Here is a 21,664-nt window from a genome sequence, read left to right as displayed (position 1 = left end):
TATATTTTAATTTTAAGGTATTTTGCATACTTGGAAACAGTATTTGTTAGAAATATTTCAGCCATCTCTACTGACTGGTAATGGAATTACTACATTACACAGTTTAGGTGAGAAAACAAAACTATGACAACCTTATATTTTAAACATAAAAGTTAGGAAGTGCAAATTTATAACCTTAATTTTGCAGCAAGATAGTCTTTTGCATTTAATTTAAAAAAGCAAGAAAATGAAAGCAGAAAAGAAAAAAAACAATACATCATGAAATTGTGAGAACTACAGCTGCTCAACTCTACTTGTTTTAACACACAAAAGTCTACACTGTGAACCCAAAACTGCAGCTGAAGTCACACAAACACATTTTGGATCCCCATTAAAGTCAGTGATGCGCTATTCAGGTGCAAAGGCTTCCTAAGTGGATTCGCTTGCAGGACTGAGGCCAATAGAAGTACAAAACCCCTAGCTGTTACCCTATTATCTCTACCATAGCACACATATGCTGCAGGCAGTAACTATAACCTGACAGAAATGGAATATTTCACCTGCACAAAAGTGAAGATATATACACTGCAACCTAAATAGCTTGCACGATCTGAAACTTAGAGCATCAGCCAGTTTCCTTTTAACTCCCCAGAGTTTTGCCTTTGATATCTCCAGAGGCAGATTCGGCTCCTATGACTGAAGTTGGAGCGGCAGGGGAAGTTTAAATTTCAAACCTCGCAAACTCCCTCTTGAGAAACACTCACCAGTAAAGCCTCAGCTTCTAAAGTTTAACTGTTTTCTGTTTTTAAAGATGTGACCTAATAACTCAAATGAAAAAAAAATTGTTCCTGCTATTTTTATGATTAAAAAAAACCCAAATAGCCATTTGAACATAGCAAAGCAGCTGAAGTTGTAAGTTAAACAGAATTCCTGAGGATGTTATATACAAAAGTGATAAAGAGGGATCCATGGTGAAAACTTCTGAGAGTTTATTACAAGCAGTAAAGACTAAATAACACATAAGGAATATCTGGACAATTCACTGGACCAGATCCACAAAGGCATTTAGGCCCTTAACTTCTATTGAAATCAATAGGTCTGTGGATCTGTGACCAACAGCCTCTGAGCCATAATGGACTCTGCAATATAGCTCAAAGGAGAAGTAAAGCTACACAGGTGATTTTAGTTCAATTGTTTAGAATTCATCCACCAACTACTCACAAAAGAATAAAAGCTTCTATGAACAAAGCCCTAAAAAGCTTTCAAAACCTTAAGTAAACATTGGTCTCAAACCTTAAGTTCTTGTAAGCATCTTCCCTATTACTCTATTCACTCCTCTACCAGGGATCAGGGATCAGGTGCTTGTTGCTTATTAAGCTACTCAATTAAGCATTGCAGGCAGATTGCTTGCAGCTAGTAGCATTAGAAGGTTGCATTCCCCTGCCATCCCAAGACCCTTTGCAGGGGCATCTAATTGAGAAAGAAAGAGTTTTAACTCCATGTTGCCCAGGCACAATAATAGGGGTCCACCGATCTTGGCAGAGTCCCTTTACAATCAAAAGAGTTACAATATAGTTCTTACCATCTCACTGTTATCCTATCTGTGCAGCTTAATTAATTTACTGTTGAAAATTATGGTGGTTAGTGACAAGTTAAGGAACAAGGACTGACAAATTTGACTTTAAAATGCCATGTGATTTTAATTACACTTTCCCTATGAAAATACCCATTTATTTCTGTTTTATCCATTCACTTAGAGAAGCAGATCAGAAAGAAACAAGATCTCTTTCTTTTTATGTTTTTCAAGTTGTATCACATGCTTTTATTTCCCATGACTTATTTCCAGACATGGTTTTGTGGCTTATCTTTATCCCTTACATCTCTTTTATTTCATGCATATCTTCAAGCTTTCTAGAATACAGCTTCAGATTGATATTATGCAGACAACTTCAGTTTATTGATTTTTTTCCTCCTTTAGTGTTTTTTGTTTGTTTTTGTTTTAGTGAATGTAGTGCTTCTGAAAGATGACAGTCTGTTTGACAGGCCTGGGAAATGAAGTTCTCCAGCCACAAAATAGGTAAAGCACTAGTTGTAACAATGCAAGCTTCTCCATAATAGCCTGCCAATATGTCTCAACTATGATGACTCACAGGGAGGACCACCACAGGGGGTGAGAATAGTTCTGTTTCCATGCATCCCTTTAGTGGCATATTACTCTGCTGAGATAGCCAACAACCTGCCTACTCTTATGGGAAGGAGGATATTTGCATATAGACAGCTCCAGTATGAGAATATTAGAAAGCTCCAGACTCATATATATCAGATTTCCTAATCACTCAAAGCAGACAAGACAAACTGGTAGCTGTATAATGATAAATCCAGAGCTACTAAATTCCAGCCAGAGGCGGGAGAGAGAGACAGATTTATTTCCCCCCATTCTTGCCTCTTTAATTCTTCACAAAGATGACTGCTGGAGCAGCTCTGAAAGGATGAAGCAAGAGGGGCAAGACTAGACCAGGTGACAGGGAAGAAGGAGCTGTCAGGAAAAAGAAGAGGCTTATGGATGAGTGGTCTCTAGCATGAGATGCTCTTGCTTCACCGGGTGAGACTGGCATGCAGTTCAAGTGAAGCTATGGCTCTGGGTTCTCGTGACAGACTGAAGCCCCCACTATGCTTTGTTTCATAAGTGGTACACTCTGAGATCTCAGCTAGCTACGGCACATGGTAACTCTGAGAAAATAAGAATCTGAGACTTCCTTGTCCTTCTTCCAGGTCAAGAATTAAAGTGTCTGTGATATAATTGAAATAAAAACCCAATAACAAGAACAATGACCCCCTATTTCCTTTGATTATTCTCAACAAAGTATAGTTCAGTTTCTTGCAGGCTCCCACAAGTAGTTAACTAACTAGGTTTGTTTAGCTGTACATACCTTCATAGCACAGCTGGGGGAGCGGGGGAGAGAGTTTCCATATTCATAACTAGGGGTGGGAAAAATACCAGATACAGATTCAATTTGTATGCAGATCAACTGATAGTTAATGCATTCTGAATCACTCGCACATGGTTTTAAAAATATTAAGATAGTGATTTATCAGGTGATGTGTCTAGGTCACTATGCACTGTAATCGATCTCTGAAGATTTAAAAGTAACCAGTCAGGATTTGGAATGAGGGCTCAATTTTAATTCTGATTGGGACTCAATGATTCAAAAGAAGAACAATATTGTCCCGGAGTTTTTCTTGGTCTTTGATCCTAAACTTGCACAAACTGACTACAAAGTAGGCAAAACCATAATCACTTGGAGTAATCAATTGCTGGCCTACTCCATGTCAGAGGAACAAAAATGATTAAAGGAATTGAAAATATGACCTATGAGGGAAGATTGAAAACACTGGGTTTGTTTAGTCTGAAGAAGAGAAGACTAAGAGGGGACATGATAACAGTTTTCAAGTACATAAAAGGTTGTTACAAGGAGGAGGGAGAAAAATTGTTCTTCTTAACCTCTGAGGATAGGACAAGAAGCAATGGGCTTAAATTGCAGCAAGGGGGTTTAGGTTGGACATTAGGAAAAACTTCCTAACTGTCCGGGTGGTTAAGCACTGGAATAAATTGCCTAGGGAGGTGGTGGAATCTCCATCATTAAGGATTTTTTAGAGCAGGTTGGACAAACACCTGTCAGGGAATCTAGATAATACTTAATCCTGCCTTGAGTGCAAGGGACTGGACTAGATGACCTCTCGAGGTCTCTTCCAGTTCTATGATTTCTATGATGTCATCTATGCATAGAAACTAATTCCAAGGCTTGACAAGATACTATCATGTAGAATATAGACTATATCTATATTCCAGACAGTATAGTGTATGTAACACGCAAGTTAGCATTTTTATGAAAACCTAAACTTTTGAATGTTCTTACCATTGTTTTATTTTACAGTTGCTACTATAACAAACCTTTTCACCTTACTGTGAACTCTGTGTAACAATGAACAAACCAATGTACATATGACTGAAACAGGATACACGGAAGAGAACAGTTGTAATCAGAAAATAATAAATATTTATGTGACAAGTGTGTGGGAGACATTGCCTGGAGGGTTTCCTCTATGGTCATGAAGATGAAGCCAAAAGGGAACAATAGAAAAAATAACAAGTACAAATACAGAACTGGTGAAGAGATGACTAATGCTGGTAAGTACTGGTTTAAAATATCAACCTGAAATCTGTAAGATTCAACAGAGAACAGAACATAACGATTCACATAAGTAAGTACCACACTCAGTAAGTGAACCTCCAGATTGCAAGAGCTGCATGGCAAGAGCCTGGCTCAATTTATGTTCATGAAATGCCTCACAAATTTTTATCTAATTAATAGCAACAATAATATGTAATATAGATAATGTTTACATACTAGAAATTCTTGCAAAACTTTTCTTCACACGACAAATTACCTTATACGCCTAAAACAGATTTAAAATAAAATCACAGCATGTGTGTGGACAGCATGTGTTTGGGCCTATAAATTTACCCTGATTGTGAGCTCACGTCTAAAAAGTGAGTGTTGATGTCAAAAATTAGGCCTAATTGGTGAACAAAATAATGAGGGGATGTGCTATTCCACTCACCACTCCCTTTTGGGGTCCTTAAAGAGACTTTGGGGCCTAAAAATTGGCTCCTGGAGTGAGCTTCTCATGGCTACGGTTCCCACAGTATCTTGAGATCCTGGGCCTTCATCATCCTGATTCTGATTCGGGCCAGAGAAAGGAACCCAAAAGGAACCTGCCTCCTCTACAGGCTCTGGCTGAATCCCAAATACCACCTGCAATGTGAGACTTTGTCTCTCTCTCCCTACTTCCCATGTGTCCTTTTCCTTCTCTACCTTGTTTCTTCTCTTTCCTCTCTCTCTTGTTTCTTTTACTCTCAGAATCTGGCTTATACAGCCATGACTGCACATTTTGCAACACTCTTGTAAGCCTCTGACCAGAAAGAGGCCGCTAAAAGCAATCTCCAAACTATCTCCATACCTGATGATGGTATAAGTTTGCGAGGTCTCAGAGGGTATATCTACAGTTTATAAAAAAAACACATCAGCTGACTCAGGCTTGCGGGACCTGGCCTACAGGGCTATTAAATTGCAGTGTAGACATTTGGGCTCGGGTTGAAGCTTGGGCTCTGAAACATTGCAAGGGGGGAGGGTCCCAGAGCCCAGACTTCAGCCCAAGCCCAAACGTCTACATTACAATTTTATAACCCTGCAACCTGAGCCCAAATTACCTGATCCAGGCCAACAGCAGCTGTGCCATGTTTTATCACAGTGTAGAGATACTCACAGTGACTGATAAGACCACGTGTTGTGTCCGTGTTTTTCCATTAGTGAGGGTCAACTCCAGGCACGGAAGCTACATTTTCTGTCGTTGCTGTTCTTTTCTCTCCCCTCTTTGTGTTTGTCTTGTTTTGTCTTTGAGCCAATGAACAGGATCAGACTTTAACAATGACAGCAACAATGACTGCTCCAGCCTATCTCAACTAACCTCTCTTTTCCCCAAAAAGGGAAGTTATCTTTAACATCATCTGAGGGTATGTCTACACTGGCAGAGTTACATCTCCAGCAGTTACAGCGACGCTCAGAGAGCGCTGAAGGGAAACCGCTGTTGTGTGTTCACCCTATCAGCTGCCTGCACAATAGTGTCAGGTTTCAGAGTAGCAGCCGTGTTAGTCTGTATTCGCAAAAAGAAAAGGAGTACTAGTGGCACCTTAGAGACTAACCAATTTATTTGAGCATAAGCTTTAGCCGAAAGCTTATGCTCAAATAAATTGGTTAGTCTCTAAGGTGCCACTAGTACTCCTTTTCTTTTTGCACAATAGTGTGTTCACACTTGCTGCACTTGCAGTGGTATTTGGAGCAGTGCACTGTGGGAAACTATCCCACAGAGCATCTCTTCCTCTTTGACCACTAAAAATTGTGGGAAGGTGGAAGGGGTCGCAGGGCATCCTGGGTCCTGTCCCAATGCCCCGTGATGCACTGCTTCGTATCCCAGCAATCCCAGTACTTCCATCCGCATTTGGCGCTATCTTTCAACGGTTTGTGTACTGCGTGCTTTGCCTCTTTGGTCTGCAGAAATGAATCCCGCACTGTTGACCAATATGCTGCTTGCTCAACATATTGTCAGGAGTGGCAGTGGAGTTATTCCTTAAACTACAAAGGCAAGAGCAGTTCGACACTGATCTCGCCAAGCGTAGTAGCTACGACACAAGATTGCTTGTGGTATTCACAGAGGTACTGACCACAGTGGAACGCTGCTTTTGGGCTCAAAAAACAAGCACGGAGTAGTGAGATCACATCATCATGCACGTCTGGGATGATGAGCAGTGGCTGCAGAACTTTCAGATGAGGAAAGCCACATTCATGGGACTGTGTGATGAGCTCGCCCCAGTCCTGCGACGCAAGGACACAAGAATGAGAGCTGCCCTGTCATTGGAGAAGTGTGCGGTGATTGCACTGTGGAAGCTGGCTACTCCAGACTGCTACTAATCGGTTTCTAACCAGTTCGGAGTCGGAAAGTCAGCCGTTGGACTCATGTTGATGGAAGTGTGCAGGGCCATTAATTGCATCCTGTTCTGAAAGACTGTGACTCTGGGTAACGTGCGTGTCATTGTGGATGGCATTGTACAAATGGCTTCCCTAACTGCGGAGGGGCGATAGATGGCATGCATATTCCAATTCTGGCACAAGACCACCTAGCCACCGAGTACACTAATCAGAAGGGGTATTTCTCTATGGTTCTCCAGGTGCTTGTGTATCACTGTGGGCATTTCACAGACATTAACATAGGCTGGTCTGGAAAGGTGCATGACGTATGCATCTTTCGGAACACTGACCTGTTCAGGAAGCTGCAAGCAGGGACTTTCTTCCCGGACCAGAAGATCACTGTAGGGGAAGTCGAAATGCCCATTGTGATCCAGGGAGACTCTGCCTACCCCTTAATGCCATGGCTTATGAAGCCATACATGGGGCAACTTAATAGCAGCAAGGAGTGGTTCAACAACAGGCTGAGCAAGTGCAGAATGACTGAGTGTGCTTTTGGATGTTCAAAGGCCCGCTGGCGCTGCCTATATGGTGCTGCCTGAGGCTGGACCTGGCCAATGACAATATTCCTATGCTTATAGCCACATGCTGTACACTCCATAATATTTGTGAAGGGAAGGGTGAAAGTTTCACTCAGGGCTGGACCTGAGGCTCAGCAAATTTGAACAGCCAGAGAACAGGGCTATTAGAGGGGCACAGCATAGGACCATAAGGATCAGGGATGCCTTGAGGCAGCAATTTGAAGCTGAAATCCACTAATATTTGTTGCTGTGCTCGGGAGTACACTGCTTATAATGCTAGGAGGTGATTGTGATTGGTGCAGATGATGCACTATGAAGGTTTAAGAAAATTGCCTGTTGCTTTGTAGGGCTCTGTTTGCTTTCAATTAATGGAATAAAGATTGCTTTCAAATCAAAACAATTCTTTTATTAAAAATCAACAACCGGAAGAAAGAGACAAACAAAAAAACACATTAGTACTGTGGGGGATGGGGGAAGGGAGGGTCCCAGGGGGAGGTGGGGTCCCAGCATGATTAAAAATTTGTGTATGTCCAAGTATCATATGTAACCTTGTCCTTTGGAGTACAGTACAGCAGGTACTGTACTTCAGCAGGGCCAAACTGCAGAGCGATGGGTGTTGAGTGCAGTGGGTGCTGGGAGTCTGCAGGGCTGGAGTGTGACAGGATAGGGGTGGGATGCAGCAGGTACAGACTGGAGCCAGGAGGTTGATAAGAGTGCATTGGCAGTGTCTGCGGGCTGCACGGGAAAGAGTTTTGCAACAGTGGCTGCAGGGGAGGGTGGGCGCAGAGCTGCTCGGTTTATAGTTTAGTAGCACCTGGAGTGTGTCCGCTTGGCGCTCCATAACTTTTAAGAGCTGCTCCATGGCTTTGTTCTGGCATGCTGCATTCTCCTTTTAGTCCCTCTTCTCGCTGTCGTGCCACTCCTTCAATTCTTGTTTTTCAGCTGCGGAGAGCATCATGACATCTCTTTAGTTCTTCGTGGCCGCTTTCTAATTCTGCGCAGCTGTTTAGCCGGCGATAACAAAGAGGGAGGCTGGGCTCCCAAGGTCATCTCTGTGAAGCCAAAATGCAACATTTTACAGAAGCAGTATTGTTTGCAACACACAGACCACTGATTCAGTGATTTAAAACACAGCCACTATTCACATACCTGTCACTAACTGGCTGACCCCAGGCAAGCACACATGAGTCACAAGATCCCCAGAATGGTGAGTAACCACAGGGGCAGGGGAAATCAGTGTCCCAGGACCATACTGTACACTGGGAATGTGGCTCTTGAGGAGAGCCAGCACTTTAGGTGGGGCCTTATAATCATTACTATCCCCACATTTTCCACAGGCTGTGTTCATTATGGAAGATATCTCACTGCTGAGGGTGAGCAGGGAATCAAGGGAGGGTCTTCTCCAAGACTGCGGCTTCTGCCCTGGCCCTTATGTGGCTTGCCTGTGTGCAGCAATGATCCCCCCACCCCCAGTGATGGCAGAGTGGCGTGGGAAAGTTACCCTTAATAGGGCAAGAAATTAAGCAGCTTTGCCAAAGAACCTGCAGCAGCAGATTGCCCAGTATCTCCATGAGAGTTTCGTTGAGATCTCTGAGGCAGATTCCCGTGAAGTGAGGGAGTCAATCAACACCCTGTTCCACCGCTCAGACTAGGCATGTGGTGGTACGTGAATCATACAGAAACAAGCCTGCTTTCTGAACCCTCCTGCCCCCAACATCTCGCTTCAGCGATTCCCAAAATCAAAGCCACTTCCCAGCGGCCTCCTCTCCTGTTTGCGTTTCACCAAGCTCTGACACCTGTGACTGGCTAGCCTCCTCCGGGGTAGAGAAGAGCTCCTGGCTGCATGCATCTCTGACCTCCAAGTCATCCTCTGCCTCTGGGTCCCCCTCCACATCCTCATTCAAAATTTCCTCCTCCTGGCTCAGTCCACTCTTGACTGGCACGCGAGCCAAAGAAGTATCCACAGTGGCCTTTGCAGGTGGGGTCACCACCGAGTACCGTGTCCAGCTCTTTGTAGAACCGGCAGCTCATAGGCGCAGCACCAAAGCAGTGGTTTGCCTCCTGTGCCTTGTGATAGGCATTCCACAGCTCCTTCACTTTGACCCTGCACTGCAGTGTGTCCCAGTCATGGCCCTTTCTGTCATGCACCATGAAAACTGTCCGTACGTATCATAATTCTTATGGCTGGAGCGCAGCTGGGTCTGGACAGCCTCCTCTGCCCAAATGATGATGAGGTCCAGCAGCTCAGCATTGCTCCAAGCTGGGGATCACCTGGTGCGTGGAGCAGGCATGGCCACCTGGAAAGATGCACTGAGACCACTGCACGCCACGCCGAGCAAACAGGAAGGGGGCTTTCAAAATTCCCAAGGAATTTAAGGGATGGGGCTCACGGTTGGTCAGCTGAGGGCAGGGCAGTAGAGTTCAAACCAATGACCAGAGAGGTGAGAACAGGCATTGTGGGACACCTCCTGGAGGCCAATCTCAGTGCTGCAATTGACCAGGGTGTCTACATTGGCACTACGGCGCTGTAGCCCTGGTGCAGAAAGCTGTACATCAGGATCGTTTTTTTACAGTGCTGCAACTGTGCAGTTTCTGTGCACGAAGTGGCTTGGCAGTGTGTACCCCTGGGGAGTTACACCACAGAAAGCTGCTTTACTGCGCAGAAACTTGCCAGTGTAGACAAGGTCTAAGAGACTGTGAAAGATGGGTATGGAGGACGGTTGTTTCTAAAAACTCTCTCCAGCTTAAGGGAACACAGAATGTTGTTAAAATTAAAGCCTTATTTAATACTTTACATTTTAAATGTGATAACTGTTTTTTCCTTCTTTTCTCTATCTTTAATAAAAGCTTAAAAGGACTTGTAATGGTGTGTTTGCCATGGTACAAAGCAGGATGAAGTTTCTCTATACCAAAGCCATAACCTTGTTTAAAACTGTTTAATGGTAGACAGACACCTTTAACTCTTTGGGCCCATATATTCCATCTAAATTAAAAACAACAGGACTATTGTAGTGCCCATGAAACTCAAACAAAAAAGTTTTGTTAGAAAATGGAGTGCTGCTTACAAGTAGCTGCAGTACTTGGATCATTTATACGGTCTGGGGAGATATCGTCAAAGCCTGCTGTAAGCTTTACTGTACTGTATGCTTTAAAACAATTTATTTAAAACAGTTTTTTCTTCATTTCTTTGTTTGCAGATGATATAATTCATACAGTATAATGGGGACTCTTCTTACTGTACAAATGAAATGCTTATGCTGCTACCAAAAGAGAGAATTTCCTTTGCATCTCTGGCCTCTGAAGTTTCCTTTGCTGAGTCATGTCAGCTGACCAGTCACACTAGAATACATGTCAGATTCTGTCTTATCAGGGAGCTGAATGGAAACTTTTCAAGCAGCTCAACTAATGTGGTTAGGTTGTTGAACAAAAATGTTATATATTCTTTTTATATGGATTTAGTTATCCACATTACATCATGTGCACTACAAATATTTAAGAACAAAAATTATTGATGCACAACATATGTATTCTTTTAATCACTCTAGCTTGCCCTAGAAACAGAAAACATGATTAGAGTCTAAGTTTTTTTTCATACTGTGGAGAACAAATTAATGTCCTCTCTCTTTTTTTTTACTACTCAGTGAATGCTTTATGGTTTGTTGTCTCTCACATTTTCTTTTTCTAATCTAATTTATTCTTTCCCAGGCCTTATGGTTTGCAATCTACAAAACAGGGATCTTGATCCTACAGCCCTTGGAATACCCACAACATTAATTCTTGCCAGCATGTGACCCTTAATGTCATCAGTTTTGCCTCCAGTTATATTTTACAAGTTTGAAAATTATGTTTGTCATTATTATTCTGCACTGACTACTTCAGAGATGTTTACAGACAGGAGAAAAAACACACTGCAAAAATGTTTCAGTGGCAATACACACTGCTTGTTGTGTAAGACTGTAGTGACCACACTTAGGTCAGATAATGGAACTGAAAGGTAATGGAGACTAATGCTTCTGTGTGCTTTGCTCCATGATTGAGGCATGGTCCTTATCTTCATCTTTTAAAGAATTCATATCTTCTAAAGTTGCCGAGTCTCAACTCAGTTACACAGTACTGTACTATTACTTTTTTAAAATATCAGTTTGAAACTGGGGAGGATTGCTTAGAAAGTACATTGTACTGTTCTAGTATGAGATACGAGTACAAGGTGAGGTTTTGTAGAAAATGTTAAAGCACCTATCTTAATAGAAAAGAAGCTGGAAAAAAAAAAGATAGTTTGGAAGACAGGAGGTGGCCAAAAAAGAAAAGAACAAAATACCAGAGGAGGAAGCAGATATAGAAGGAAACACCATTAGAGAGAAAGTAAAAGATAGAAACAAAATACTATGGATGTGGCAAAGACTCTTATGATCTTAGAATTCTGCTTTTTTCTGAGACCTGTGTATACTTTGCAAATAAAAACTGTTACCCAAAAGGGCCATAGAATCTGAAGAAATAACTTTTTTCTATGATGATAAAGGACAATGATTTCTTTGCAGAATTGAAACTTTTAGTTCTATATTCCTCTGTATTTGTTGACTCTTTCCTCAACTGCTGAAATGGAAAATTCAGACTCTGTTGAATGCTCTGATAATTATCTTGTATTATCTTGTAGGCATGCATCTGATGAAGTGAGCTGTAGCTCACAAAAGTTTATGCTCAAATAAATTTGTTCGTCTCTAACATGCCACAAGTACTCCTTTTCTTTTTGCGGATAGAGATTAACAAGGCTGCTACTCTGAAACCTATCTTGTATATGTTAACTGTTATGATAACCAGCTGCTATCTGTCTCTGATAGAAATTTAACAGCCATGCTCTTACTTCAGTGAAGACATACTGCCTCTTGTTTAAAATATTTTGCATCTTCAATCTGAGGTACTCATCATGTTTGGCAAATTTTAATGAATTAAGCCTATAGATTAAGATTATTTAATGAACATCCCTGAGAAGTTGGTAACTATTATCATCCTCTACTTACAGATGGGTAAACTGAAGCACAGAGTGGTGATGTTATTTGCCCAAGCACACACAGGACATCTGCATAAGAGCCAGGAGTAGAGTCTATTCTAGTGTCTCATTCTTCTGGATTTGCTCCTGATTTACGCTATTGTGAAAGACCATCAGTCCCAAGCTCTCTGGATTGTTAGTTCAGGGCTTTGACCAAAAGACCACACTGCTTCCTACTGTTTTGTACTGAATTACTCACTACTTCCTAAAGCCCAGATAAGCCCTTCTGCTTACATAAGTGAAGGGGACGCTAATACGGCTGCTACTCTGAAACCTACCTAAATAGAACTCATCCTGAGTGCAGGGAAAGGGGAATAGTGCCTCAGTGGCAAAGTTGCCTTTTCCTGGGTCTCTGCACAAGCCTCTCTCCTGGACTCCCATGTGGAAGGAGCTTCACAAAGATATTGGGTGTAGAACTGCAGAAAGAGGAAGATGGGGGGTTTCTATGCAGACTTTCCACCCGGAATTAACATTACTTGAGGCCGTGTTAACTCCTCCAGAGTCCCTTCTGCAGTTACTATTAAGCAGGTAAACAGACACAAGGTCAGGGATATCATACTTTCTCTTGGAACCTTTCTGTTGGCAGGAGAGGGCCAGTGAATGAATCATCCATACAAGACAGCTGCACATCCATGGATTTGGGGCTCTCCTTAGATCATGCAGACGTACAACTTTGAAAGGTTTCATCTTGAATTAACAACATTGCCCCCACGCTCTACTCACCAGGAGTGACACTCCCTGGAAGTGAACGTCTTGGGGTATTCTGGCCATTCCAGAATCATCTGGTATCACTCTGTCATCAGTGAGATATCAAAAAACTTTCATCAGTGGTTTTCCTATTTTAATTCTATACTGAAAATATATTACCTTCCAAATGCTTGTGTATAACTCACTACAACCTCAGGCTTGTCAGTCAGTCCTATACACTCTCTCTCCAGCAACACATCACTTAGCTCAGAGGTGGGCAAACTATGGCCCGTGGGCCACATCCAGCCTGCTGGACCGTCCTGCCCAGCTCCTGAGCTCCTGGCCCTGGAGGGTAGTCCCCGCCCCTCCCACGCTGTCCCCCCTTCCCCACAGCTATGCCACTGTACGGGCAGCACTCTGGGCAGGGCAGCGCGTCTGGCTCCGGCCAGGCAGCGTGGGGGCCAGACATGCTGCTCTGAGCGGCCTGGTAAGGGGGCTGGGGGGTTGGATAAGGGGCAGAGGGTCCCAGGGGGGCAGTCGGGGACGGGGGGGTTGGATGGGGTGGAGGTTCGGGGGAGGGCAGGCAGGGGGCAGGAAGAGGGGGTGGATGGGGGCAGGGGCCAGGCTGTTTGGGGAGGCACAGCCTTCCCTAACTGGCCCTCCATACAGTTTCACACCCCGATGTGGCCCTTGGGCCAAAAAGTTTGCCCACCCCTGACTTAGCTCCTTCCCTGACCACCTAGAACTACAATTTCACTTTCCTATCACCTTATGTACCAGGGCCCAAGTAGAGCAACTACATTCGCTCACAAGATGTACTATTTTACTGCCAAATAATAAACGTAACTGTATATTGGAATTGCACTTATATTTGAAAAGAACCAGGAGGCTGAGATTCTAATTTCAACAGAGGGTGGTGACATGATTCCTCAAAATATGCTACATTTCCGAAAGTTAATAGGTCAGTGGAATTGTGATCTGTTTTTTCAAGCCTATCATCTGACTGAAGAAGTACAATCATCATGGGAAAAGGTCAACATTATAATCTATTAATTAAATCTGAAAGTGTACATTCCTGTCAGAAACACGAGTTAAATTGGCCAATTGTCACATTATCCTGGACTACTGCAGGACCTAAACACCCCTTTAATGTCAGTTCCCCTGTTAATAATAGCACCTGGGTTTGTTTTTTCTTCCTGCCTGCAGACTGAGATTCAATTATTTTTCTTGCATGGTGACAGCATGGTGCTTGCTACACACATTGTGAGCAAGTCAGATGTTAAACTACTTTATTTATTTATCATTATTTAACATCTATATTGTTTACACTCATTTATTTTCCCAAGAATTGGAGTTTATGGCTCTTCCAGTCTGCTGTACTTGGAAACAGCATCTATCAAAATCACATTGTTATTAATAAATACTGTTTTTCCAGGAATTTTGCTTCTATAGTTTTACTGTATCCTTAGTCAGGTTTTAATTTGATGTTTTCTTCTTCCAGGGACTTGCATGAATTATGGGATACTTAGTAGATGTTTTCTATACTAATTTGGCCTATTTTAGGAGAACAAAAGTAGCAATCCAATAACTATGTACATATACCTAATAAATTACATGAAGTAGCTAGAAAACTGCTGTTCATGAACAGATATGACCTTATAGCAGGTGTTAGTCACATCCTCTGTAGGTTTTCATTGTACTGTAGAGTTAAACAAAAGTTTTACAAATTCAGGGTTTCATAAATTCCCAGAAACACACAGAAGCCTAATTTCTGAGGGACCAGTGCAATGGTATTTCAAGTTAACGAAAATGGGAGCATGTGCCTTTCCAAACCCACTCCAAAACAACGTTGAATACTGTGGCTCAAAGGCTGCAATGAGCCCCACCTGGGCACAGGCACCTAGCCCCAGGAAGCTCATTGCAGGACCCAGCTCTTTATTATTATTTTCACTGGGGTTAAATCTAGGAACCAATATCAAGATAAAGGCCCTCTTGTATAAGGTTTTTGCACACTCATAGAATGACACAGTCCCTGCTCATGGGCTCTGATGCTCCAAAATGAGATGCAACTGTTGGCTTTAGCTCCTGTGAGCAGCACACCTGAACTTAATCGGATTTTGATTTCAAGAGGGCTCTGCACAGGCACATCCCTACACACTGGTCCAGATGCAGAAGCTGGGCTTAAAATGTTTTTTATAACTATTTGGAGATGCTCCGAACTTCCCAGAGTTGATCCCTGCACAGGGAGTATGGGGGCGGGCTATTCGTTTATTTTTACCTCTGAGGGAAATCCTGCAGGGGTGTGTGAAAACAACACACCTTGACTCTGGTCTACTCTTCTGCCTGTCTAGTTCTCCCACCGCTGTGTGCAGCCGCTGACCCTACCCTTTCTCCAGCTATTGCTCAGGCTTGTGCCCCCCCAAATCTGCCCCTTGTGCTGGGGGGAGTGTGAAGCTAAGGGTACAGGAAGCAGCTCTGCTTTCCTCATGGGTGGGCTCAGTCCCTCTGCACGCTAGCCCTGAAAGACCTGCGTTCTACTTCCCGCATGGACTTCCTGTATGACCTCAGGGCAATGCCTTAAAGAGAGTTTCAAAACCTTTTAGGCACCCAAAGATGCAGCTAAGCATCTAGTGGGGTTTACAAAGCACCTAACTTTCTAGGCACTTTTGAAAATCCCACTAGCTGCCTAAATACCTTTGAAAATCTGGCCTTTAGTCTGTGTGTGCCTCAGTGCCGCATCTGTACAATGGGGATAACAGCACTGCTCTATCTCACTGAGGGGCTGTGAGGAGAAATAGGTTAGACCTTGTGAGGCGCTCAGATACTAAGGTGATGGGTCCACATAACTGCTATGTGACTGGGAACTTCTTTTTACCACAGCCAGGGGTGAAAGTAACTGAGACCACCTACCAGGGCCGGGGGGCTCTGGCTCCTGGAGGGGGCAGGGCCGCGGGTGGAAGGGGTGGAGCTGGGGGGGGTCAGCATCCCCCAGCCAGCCCTTCCAGTCTGGCTGGCCCGCGCCCTTCAGGGCTCTTGTGTTGATTTAAAGGGCCCAGGGCTCCGGATGCCATTGCTGCTGTAGTGGCAGCGGTGTCCGGAGCCCCAGGCCCTTTTAAATCGCTGGCCCCAGGGCAGCTGCTCCCTTTGCTCCCCTCCGCGCCCGTTGGCGGCGGGGGCAAAAGGGGCAGGAACGTTAACGTGCCGCAGGGTCCTTTGCCGCGGCAGCACTTTAACGTTGCTGCGCCCCCCGCCGCCGACAGGGGGAGGGCGGCGCAGCAACATTAAAGCGCGGCGGCGGCAAAGGACCATCCTTAAAGCGCTGCTGTGGCAGCGCTTGAATGTCCCTGCCCCTGTTGGCGACCCCGCTGGTAGGGACCCTAGCGGCAGGGCCGCCGACAGGGGGAAGGGGCAGCGCTTTAAGGACAGTCCTGTGCCGCTGCGGCGCTTTAACGTTGCTGCCCCTTCCCCCGGCCCCTCCCGCCCCGTGGGTGGCCCCGCCGGTACAGCCCCTACCAGCAGGGTCACCAACAGGGCAGGCAAAAGGGGCAGGGGCATTAAAGCGCATTAATGTGGGCTGGGTACCGGCCGGGGCGGGTTCTCACCAGTACCCGGAACCGGCCCCTACCGGCCGCTTTCACCCCTGCCCACAGCTACCCCTGCCCTGGGTTTTGGCCCCTTCTTTTCACCTCCACCCCCCTTTCTGAATGTACCCTTGGCTCAGCGGGCTTGGCTGCATTGCCTCTCCGTCCCCTGGGTTCTGTTTTACAGCCGAAACTTCCAGAGCCTTAATTTACTCACCAGCCCTTCCCTATCTTAACCACCCTGCCTCTGTTTGTGGGCAAAACACCGACTCCCTGCCCCAGGCACCTCTCCCCGGCTGAATGGACATTTCACGCTGTCGCTCAGCGCTCCACCCCGGAGCTCACGCACCGCCCTACAACCCGGGGGGCGTCCGCACCTCCCGCGCGGCACGTGGCCTTGGAGCCCGCCGCGGGCCCGCAGCTCGGTGTCGCGGCTGCCGGCAGGCTCTGGGCCGGGCAGCCAGTCAGCGCAGTCAGGGGCGCCCTTGGGCAGCCGCAGACGGGACTCCCGGCAGGACCGCCGGCTGCTGCTCCTCCGGGAGCCTGGCTCCTCCGTCGCCCCGCGATGGAGCAGCACACCAGGCGGGAGCGCCCGCTGCCAAGCCCCGCTCACCAGGTACCGCGGGGAAGTTGGGGTCAGTGTCGCTGGCTTGCTACAAACTCACCCCCCGCCGCCCTTCTTTGCCGGCTGGAGGCAGGCAGCGCCGTTAGCTCAGCCTCCTGCAGACCAGAGTTTGCGGGTCGTGTTTCAAGTTGCTGGCTTTTGGAGACGCAGAACTTGAGGGGTACGGGCGGGGTGTGTGTATGTATGATTTGTGTGTGGGGGGGGGTATTGCATGCAACAGTCTCACTCCCAACGCTTTGAAAGCCTCCGATTATTGCTTGGCCTGGGAGCTCCGTGTCTGACAGCGAACTCTTTCCTTGGTGTGGACAGAAGAAACGAACCCAAGCCTGCTCTTCACCCAGCTACATTTCACGTTTAAAGTCCTTCACTTATTTATTTAAAGGCACTTTTCTGCATTTGCTTTGAACACGCTTTAAGACAGGAAATAAGCTTTGCAAAACTTTCCAGAAAGTGTACAAGCTCAGACACGATCTACTCGTTTATCTTTATGATTAAGGATTGGGAAAAGACTGTCAATGTCAATATTTAATTAGGTGTTGGCTTCACTAAACAGCTGTTTTAGTGCAAATGATGCTAGGAGAGGTAGTTATAAAAATAAAATGGAAAAGAGGAAAAGCTATAAAAATTGTTGCTAGCAACAGAACTGTTCGTAAATAGACTTTCAAAGTCTTCCGTGGGCAGTCACCAGAAATAACTGCTCCTGGTAATCTCTTTTCATCTCAGTGGCTCCACATGAGCAATATAGGGAAGGAAAGATAAAACACAGCAGCAGAAGTCAGGCGGCCTGAGATTTAATCCTGACTCCTCCCACCACACCGAAACACACACTTCTTTTGTCACCTGGAACAGCTCACAGGAGCTGTGGGGTGCTTGATGCGTCTGAAGATCAGTCGCTTAAGCCTTTGTTTTTCACATGAATATCTAAGGGGAGAAAATTCATTAAAGTTTCTGAGTGGCAGCCATGTTAGTCTGTATCCACAAAAAGAAAAGGAGTACTTGTGGCACCTTAGAGACTAACAAATTTATTTGACTATAAGTTTTTGTGAGCTACAGCTCACTTCATGGGATGTAAGAATCCCAAGACAAGAATAAGTTCCCATTTTATCCAACATGAAAATGCATGAAATGCGGTAAACATGTGATCAGAATAAACTCAGGTTATCAAGCGATTAAAAAATTAATCATGATTAATCACACTGTTAATAATAGAATACCATTTATTTAAATATTTTGGATGTTTTCCATATTTTCAAATATATTGATTTAAGTTACAACACATAGTGCTCACTTTATATTGATTTTTGATTAAAAATATTTTTACTGTAAAAAATATTTCAGTTCATCTAATACAAGTACTGTAGTGCAGTCTCTTTATCGTGAAAGTCGATTTACAAATGTAGAATTATGTACAAAAAATAACTGCAATCAAAAATAAAACAATGTAAAACTTTAGAGCCTTCAAGTCCATTCAGTCCTACTTCTTGTTCAGCCAATCACTCAGACAAAAGTGCCATCCATGTGAATGCCTGTTCTTACTTTCAGGTAGAGTGACCAGATGTCCTTATATTATTGGGACCATCCCAATATTAGGGCCTTTGTCTTATATAGGCAACTATCTCTCCTCCCTACTATTTCTTTTGTTTTTTACAATGTAAATATTTGTAATAAAAATAATATAAAGTGAGCACTGTACACTTTGTATTCTGTGTTATAATGAAAATCAATATATTTGAAAATGTAGAAAAACATCCAAAATATTTAATAAATTTCAGTTGGTATTCTATTATTGTTTAATAGTGTGATTAAAACTATGTTTAATCACAATTATTTTTGAGTTAATCGTGTGAGTTAATTGCGATTAATTGACAGCCCTAGAATAAACTATTAATTTAATATACTACATCCTGCTGTATCTGACACAAATTGATAACTTTTAAAGAATCAGATTTGTTGGACATACATCTCTTAACATGGGCTTTTCCTCTCCCATGTGTACCAAATACAGTCTAGCATTCTACTGATTTCTGAGATGCTTTATTGAGACTGTTGCCAAGACTGAAGGCCAGTTCTGCAATAGTAAAAATGTTAAAAAGGGTCATGTCCAGGCTAGTCCATCCATTTCCACAAAGCTTGACTATAAGGATTTATATTTAATGGATGCTTTACAGGGGTACCAATGCAGTCTGACGACAATCACTTGTTCTAAAGATTAGGTAGAAATTTGTATTTTGCATGTTAAGCAGCGATCTGGAAATGAGACAATAAAATTAAGAATGAATTTCTGACTTGTATAGTACAATTTTTTGAGTAAGCAAAAAATATTTTTGGTTCAAGAAATGGTGGAAAGAAACGTGCAAATACAAAGAATGCAAGAATGCAAAGAAACATGCAAATACCTAATACAAAAGAGAGAGCCTAAATTGTTCCAGTCCAGTGGAAGTGCTGATGGTGTACACTGCTGTCAACAGCAGGCAACTTTGAAGAATTGCATGTAGCCACTTAATTCTGTTGTGATGGTTTTACATTCTTGTCAGATTATGGCACTGCACAGATTCCTATGAAGTAAATCAATCTTTGGTTTATCAGTCATATTTAACTTTTTTTTAGTGGTGTTGGCTACAGGCATCTGAGCTGAATTATTTTTTGTATTGTCTCATGTGTAAGGCTGAGATTTAGTCATGGGCATTTTTAGTAAAAGTCAAGGACAGGTCACAGGTGATAAACAAAAATTCATGGCCCGTGACCTGTCCATGACTTGTACTATATACCCCTGACTAAATATTTGTTTTTCTGGGGGGCTCCAGGGGCACAGCTGCTGTTCTGGAGGGGGGCCTCCGGGGTGCCCGCTGGAACTGGGGGTGGGGGCGAACCTGCCAGCTTGAGACTGCCATGCTGCTGCCAGGGGGTGGCCTAGGACCACCGCAGCTGCTGCTGGCCGGGGGCGGCCCAGGACCTGTCCATCACAGGTTGCAGGGGGGCTGGTGTGTCTGGCTCCGGGGCCGCTCGAGCTGCTCGGGCAACCCTGGGGTCAGTCGCACCTGCTGGCTGTAGAAGTCACGGAGGTCCCAGAAAATCATGGAATCTGTGCCTTCCGTGACAGTCATACTCATGTATATATTTAGCAAGCTCCTACCTCTCTGAGATGGTGATTTCAGTATCATGGTGTGTACAAGCTAAATCATCATACTTTAATTCTGAATTGCCATTTTCTTCATTAAATTTATGTTCCTCCTTTTAATTACATATCACTGCATTTATTGATCTCCTGGTTGATGGGACTATATTTCCCTGGACAGTGTATTGCCTCTCTAAGAGAAGGATGTGCTTAGACTAATATGAACCTTCTAGAGCAGTGGTTCTCAAACTTTTGTACTGGTGACCCCTTTCACATAGCAAGCCCCTGAGTGTGACCCCCCTTATAAATTAAAAACACTTTTTTATATATTTAACACCATTATAAATGCTGGCTGCAAAGCGAAGTTTGGGGTGGAGGCTGACAGCTCACGACCCTCCATGTAATAATGTTCCTTGAGGGGTCCTGGCCCCCCCGTTTGAGAACCCCTGATCTAGTGGCTGAGAACATTATCTCTGCAAAACTACTGGCTACTGCAGTGAGAGTCTAAGCTTTGCCTTGAATTTGGGTCTTTCACATGGCAGTTTACTGGGGCAAGCCAATTTTATTAATATCAATTAGCTATTCACTGTGGTCTAAAACTTTGGTTGAGAAAGAAATTATTAGAAGCAGAAAAAAGTCAGCACTTCTTGAGTCAGCACTTCTTCAGATTCTGGTTTAAATTCTTGGAATTGAATCCATCTCTCTGATTTTCGTTCTGGGACTGATCCAAAATCAGAAGTGGCTTATTTTCTACTGCTTGGTCAGATGTGGCTGAAATCTTGGAAGAATACCTGATTGATTCCATGATATTTCATCCTTTGGGGGCCAAAATCTCACTGAGAACAGATCTTTGGCCATCATCCCACTTTTAAAGCTTATGTGGATCCAGACTCAACTGATATCTAGTCAGAACAAAACAAGCTGCAGAAGATTGATAAAGCATACTTCTGTAACTTAGTAAGACTCAAAACATGTCTGACATAATTGTTCTCCATTAGTCTAATATGTTTTTGTATAACACTAATATTCTCTTATTGGAATAGATAGAAACAGATGACAGAACGGCCTTGGTTTGTAAGCCTAGGACTAAAGGAGGAAACAGTGATCTCCCATCAGCTGGTTTTAATGTTATCAACTCTATCATAGGATCGGGAATAATAGGTAAATACACTTTTCTTCACTTTAGTCTAATCACCCTTTCATATATGTATAAATCTCCAGTTGTGTGAAAAACATGTTTTTCTCACATTATTTTACTGCTGTGACTATGGTATTATTATAATGTATTTGTATTGTGACAACATTACATTTGCCAAATGAAATCAGAGGCCCCATTGTGTTGAATAATGTGTAACCTTGTTAGCAGAGCCAGCAGAGAGATCAAGTACTGGGTGGACTTAAGACTGAACTACCCTTTGCCCTCAAAAATGATCCCTCTCAAGTCTGATGTATACATATAGGACAGTGCTGAGGAACTTTAAACTGTTTGTTCCTGTTTTGGGAATAAATAATAGACTTTTTTTTT

At 43.8% G+C, this 21,664-nt stretch overlaps 1 protein-coding gene across 5 annotated transcripts in view; it reads left to right on the top strand.

Annotated features, from left to right (window-relative positions):
• The first annotated feature begins 16,747 nt into the window (after positions 1–16,747).
• SLC38A11 (solute carrier family 38 member 11) overlaps positions 16,748–21,664 on the top strand; it is a 43,263-nt gene continuing 38,346 nt past the window's right edge. For 3 of the 5 annotated variants that reach the window (XM_073305662.1, XM_073305661.1, XM_073305660.1), the window contains exons 1-2: positions 16,868–17,015; positions 21,183–21,300. In XM_073305662.1, coding sequence (XP_073161763.1) covers positions 16,965–17,015; positions 21,183–21,300 — 169 coding nt within the window. In that variant the 5' untranslated portion in view covers positions 16,868–16,964. Of the gene's footprint in view, positions 17,035–17,102; positions 17,185–21,182; positions 21,301–21,664 lie in introns of those variants that run through there. The other 2 variants (XM_073305664.1, XM_073305663.1) reach the window with 2 other exon arrangements.

The sequence above is a fragment of the Lepidochelys kempii genome, chromosome 11 (genome assembly GCF_965140265.1).
Source record: "Lepidochelys kempii isolate rLepKem1 chromosome 11, rLepKem1.hap2, whole genome shotgun sequence".
In the NCBI taxonomy this organism is placed as follows: Eukaryota; Metazoa; Chordata; order Testudines; family Cheloniidae; genus Lepidochelys; species Lepidochelys kempii.
This window is presented reverse-complemented; position numbering and strand designations above follow the sequence as displayed.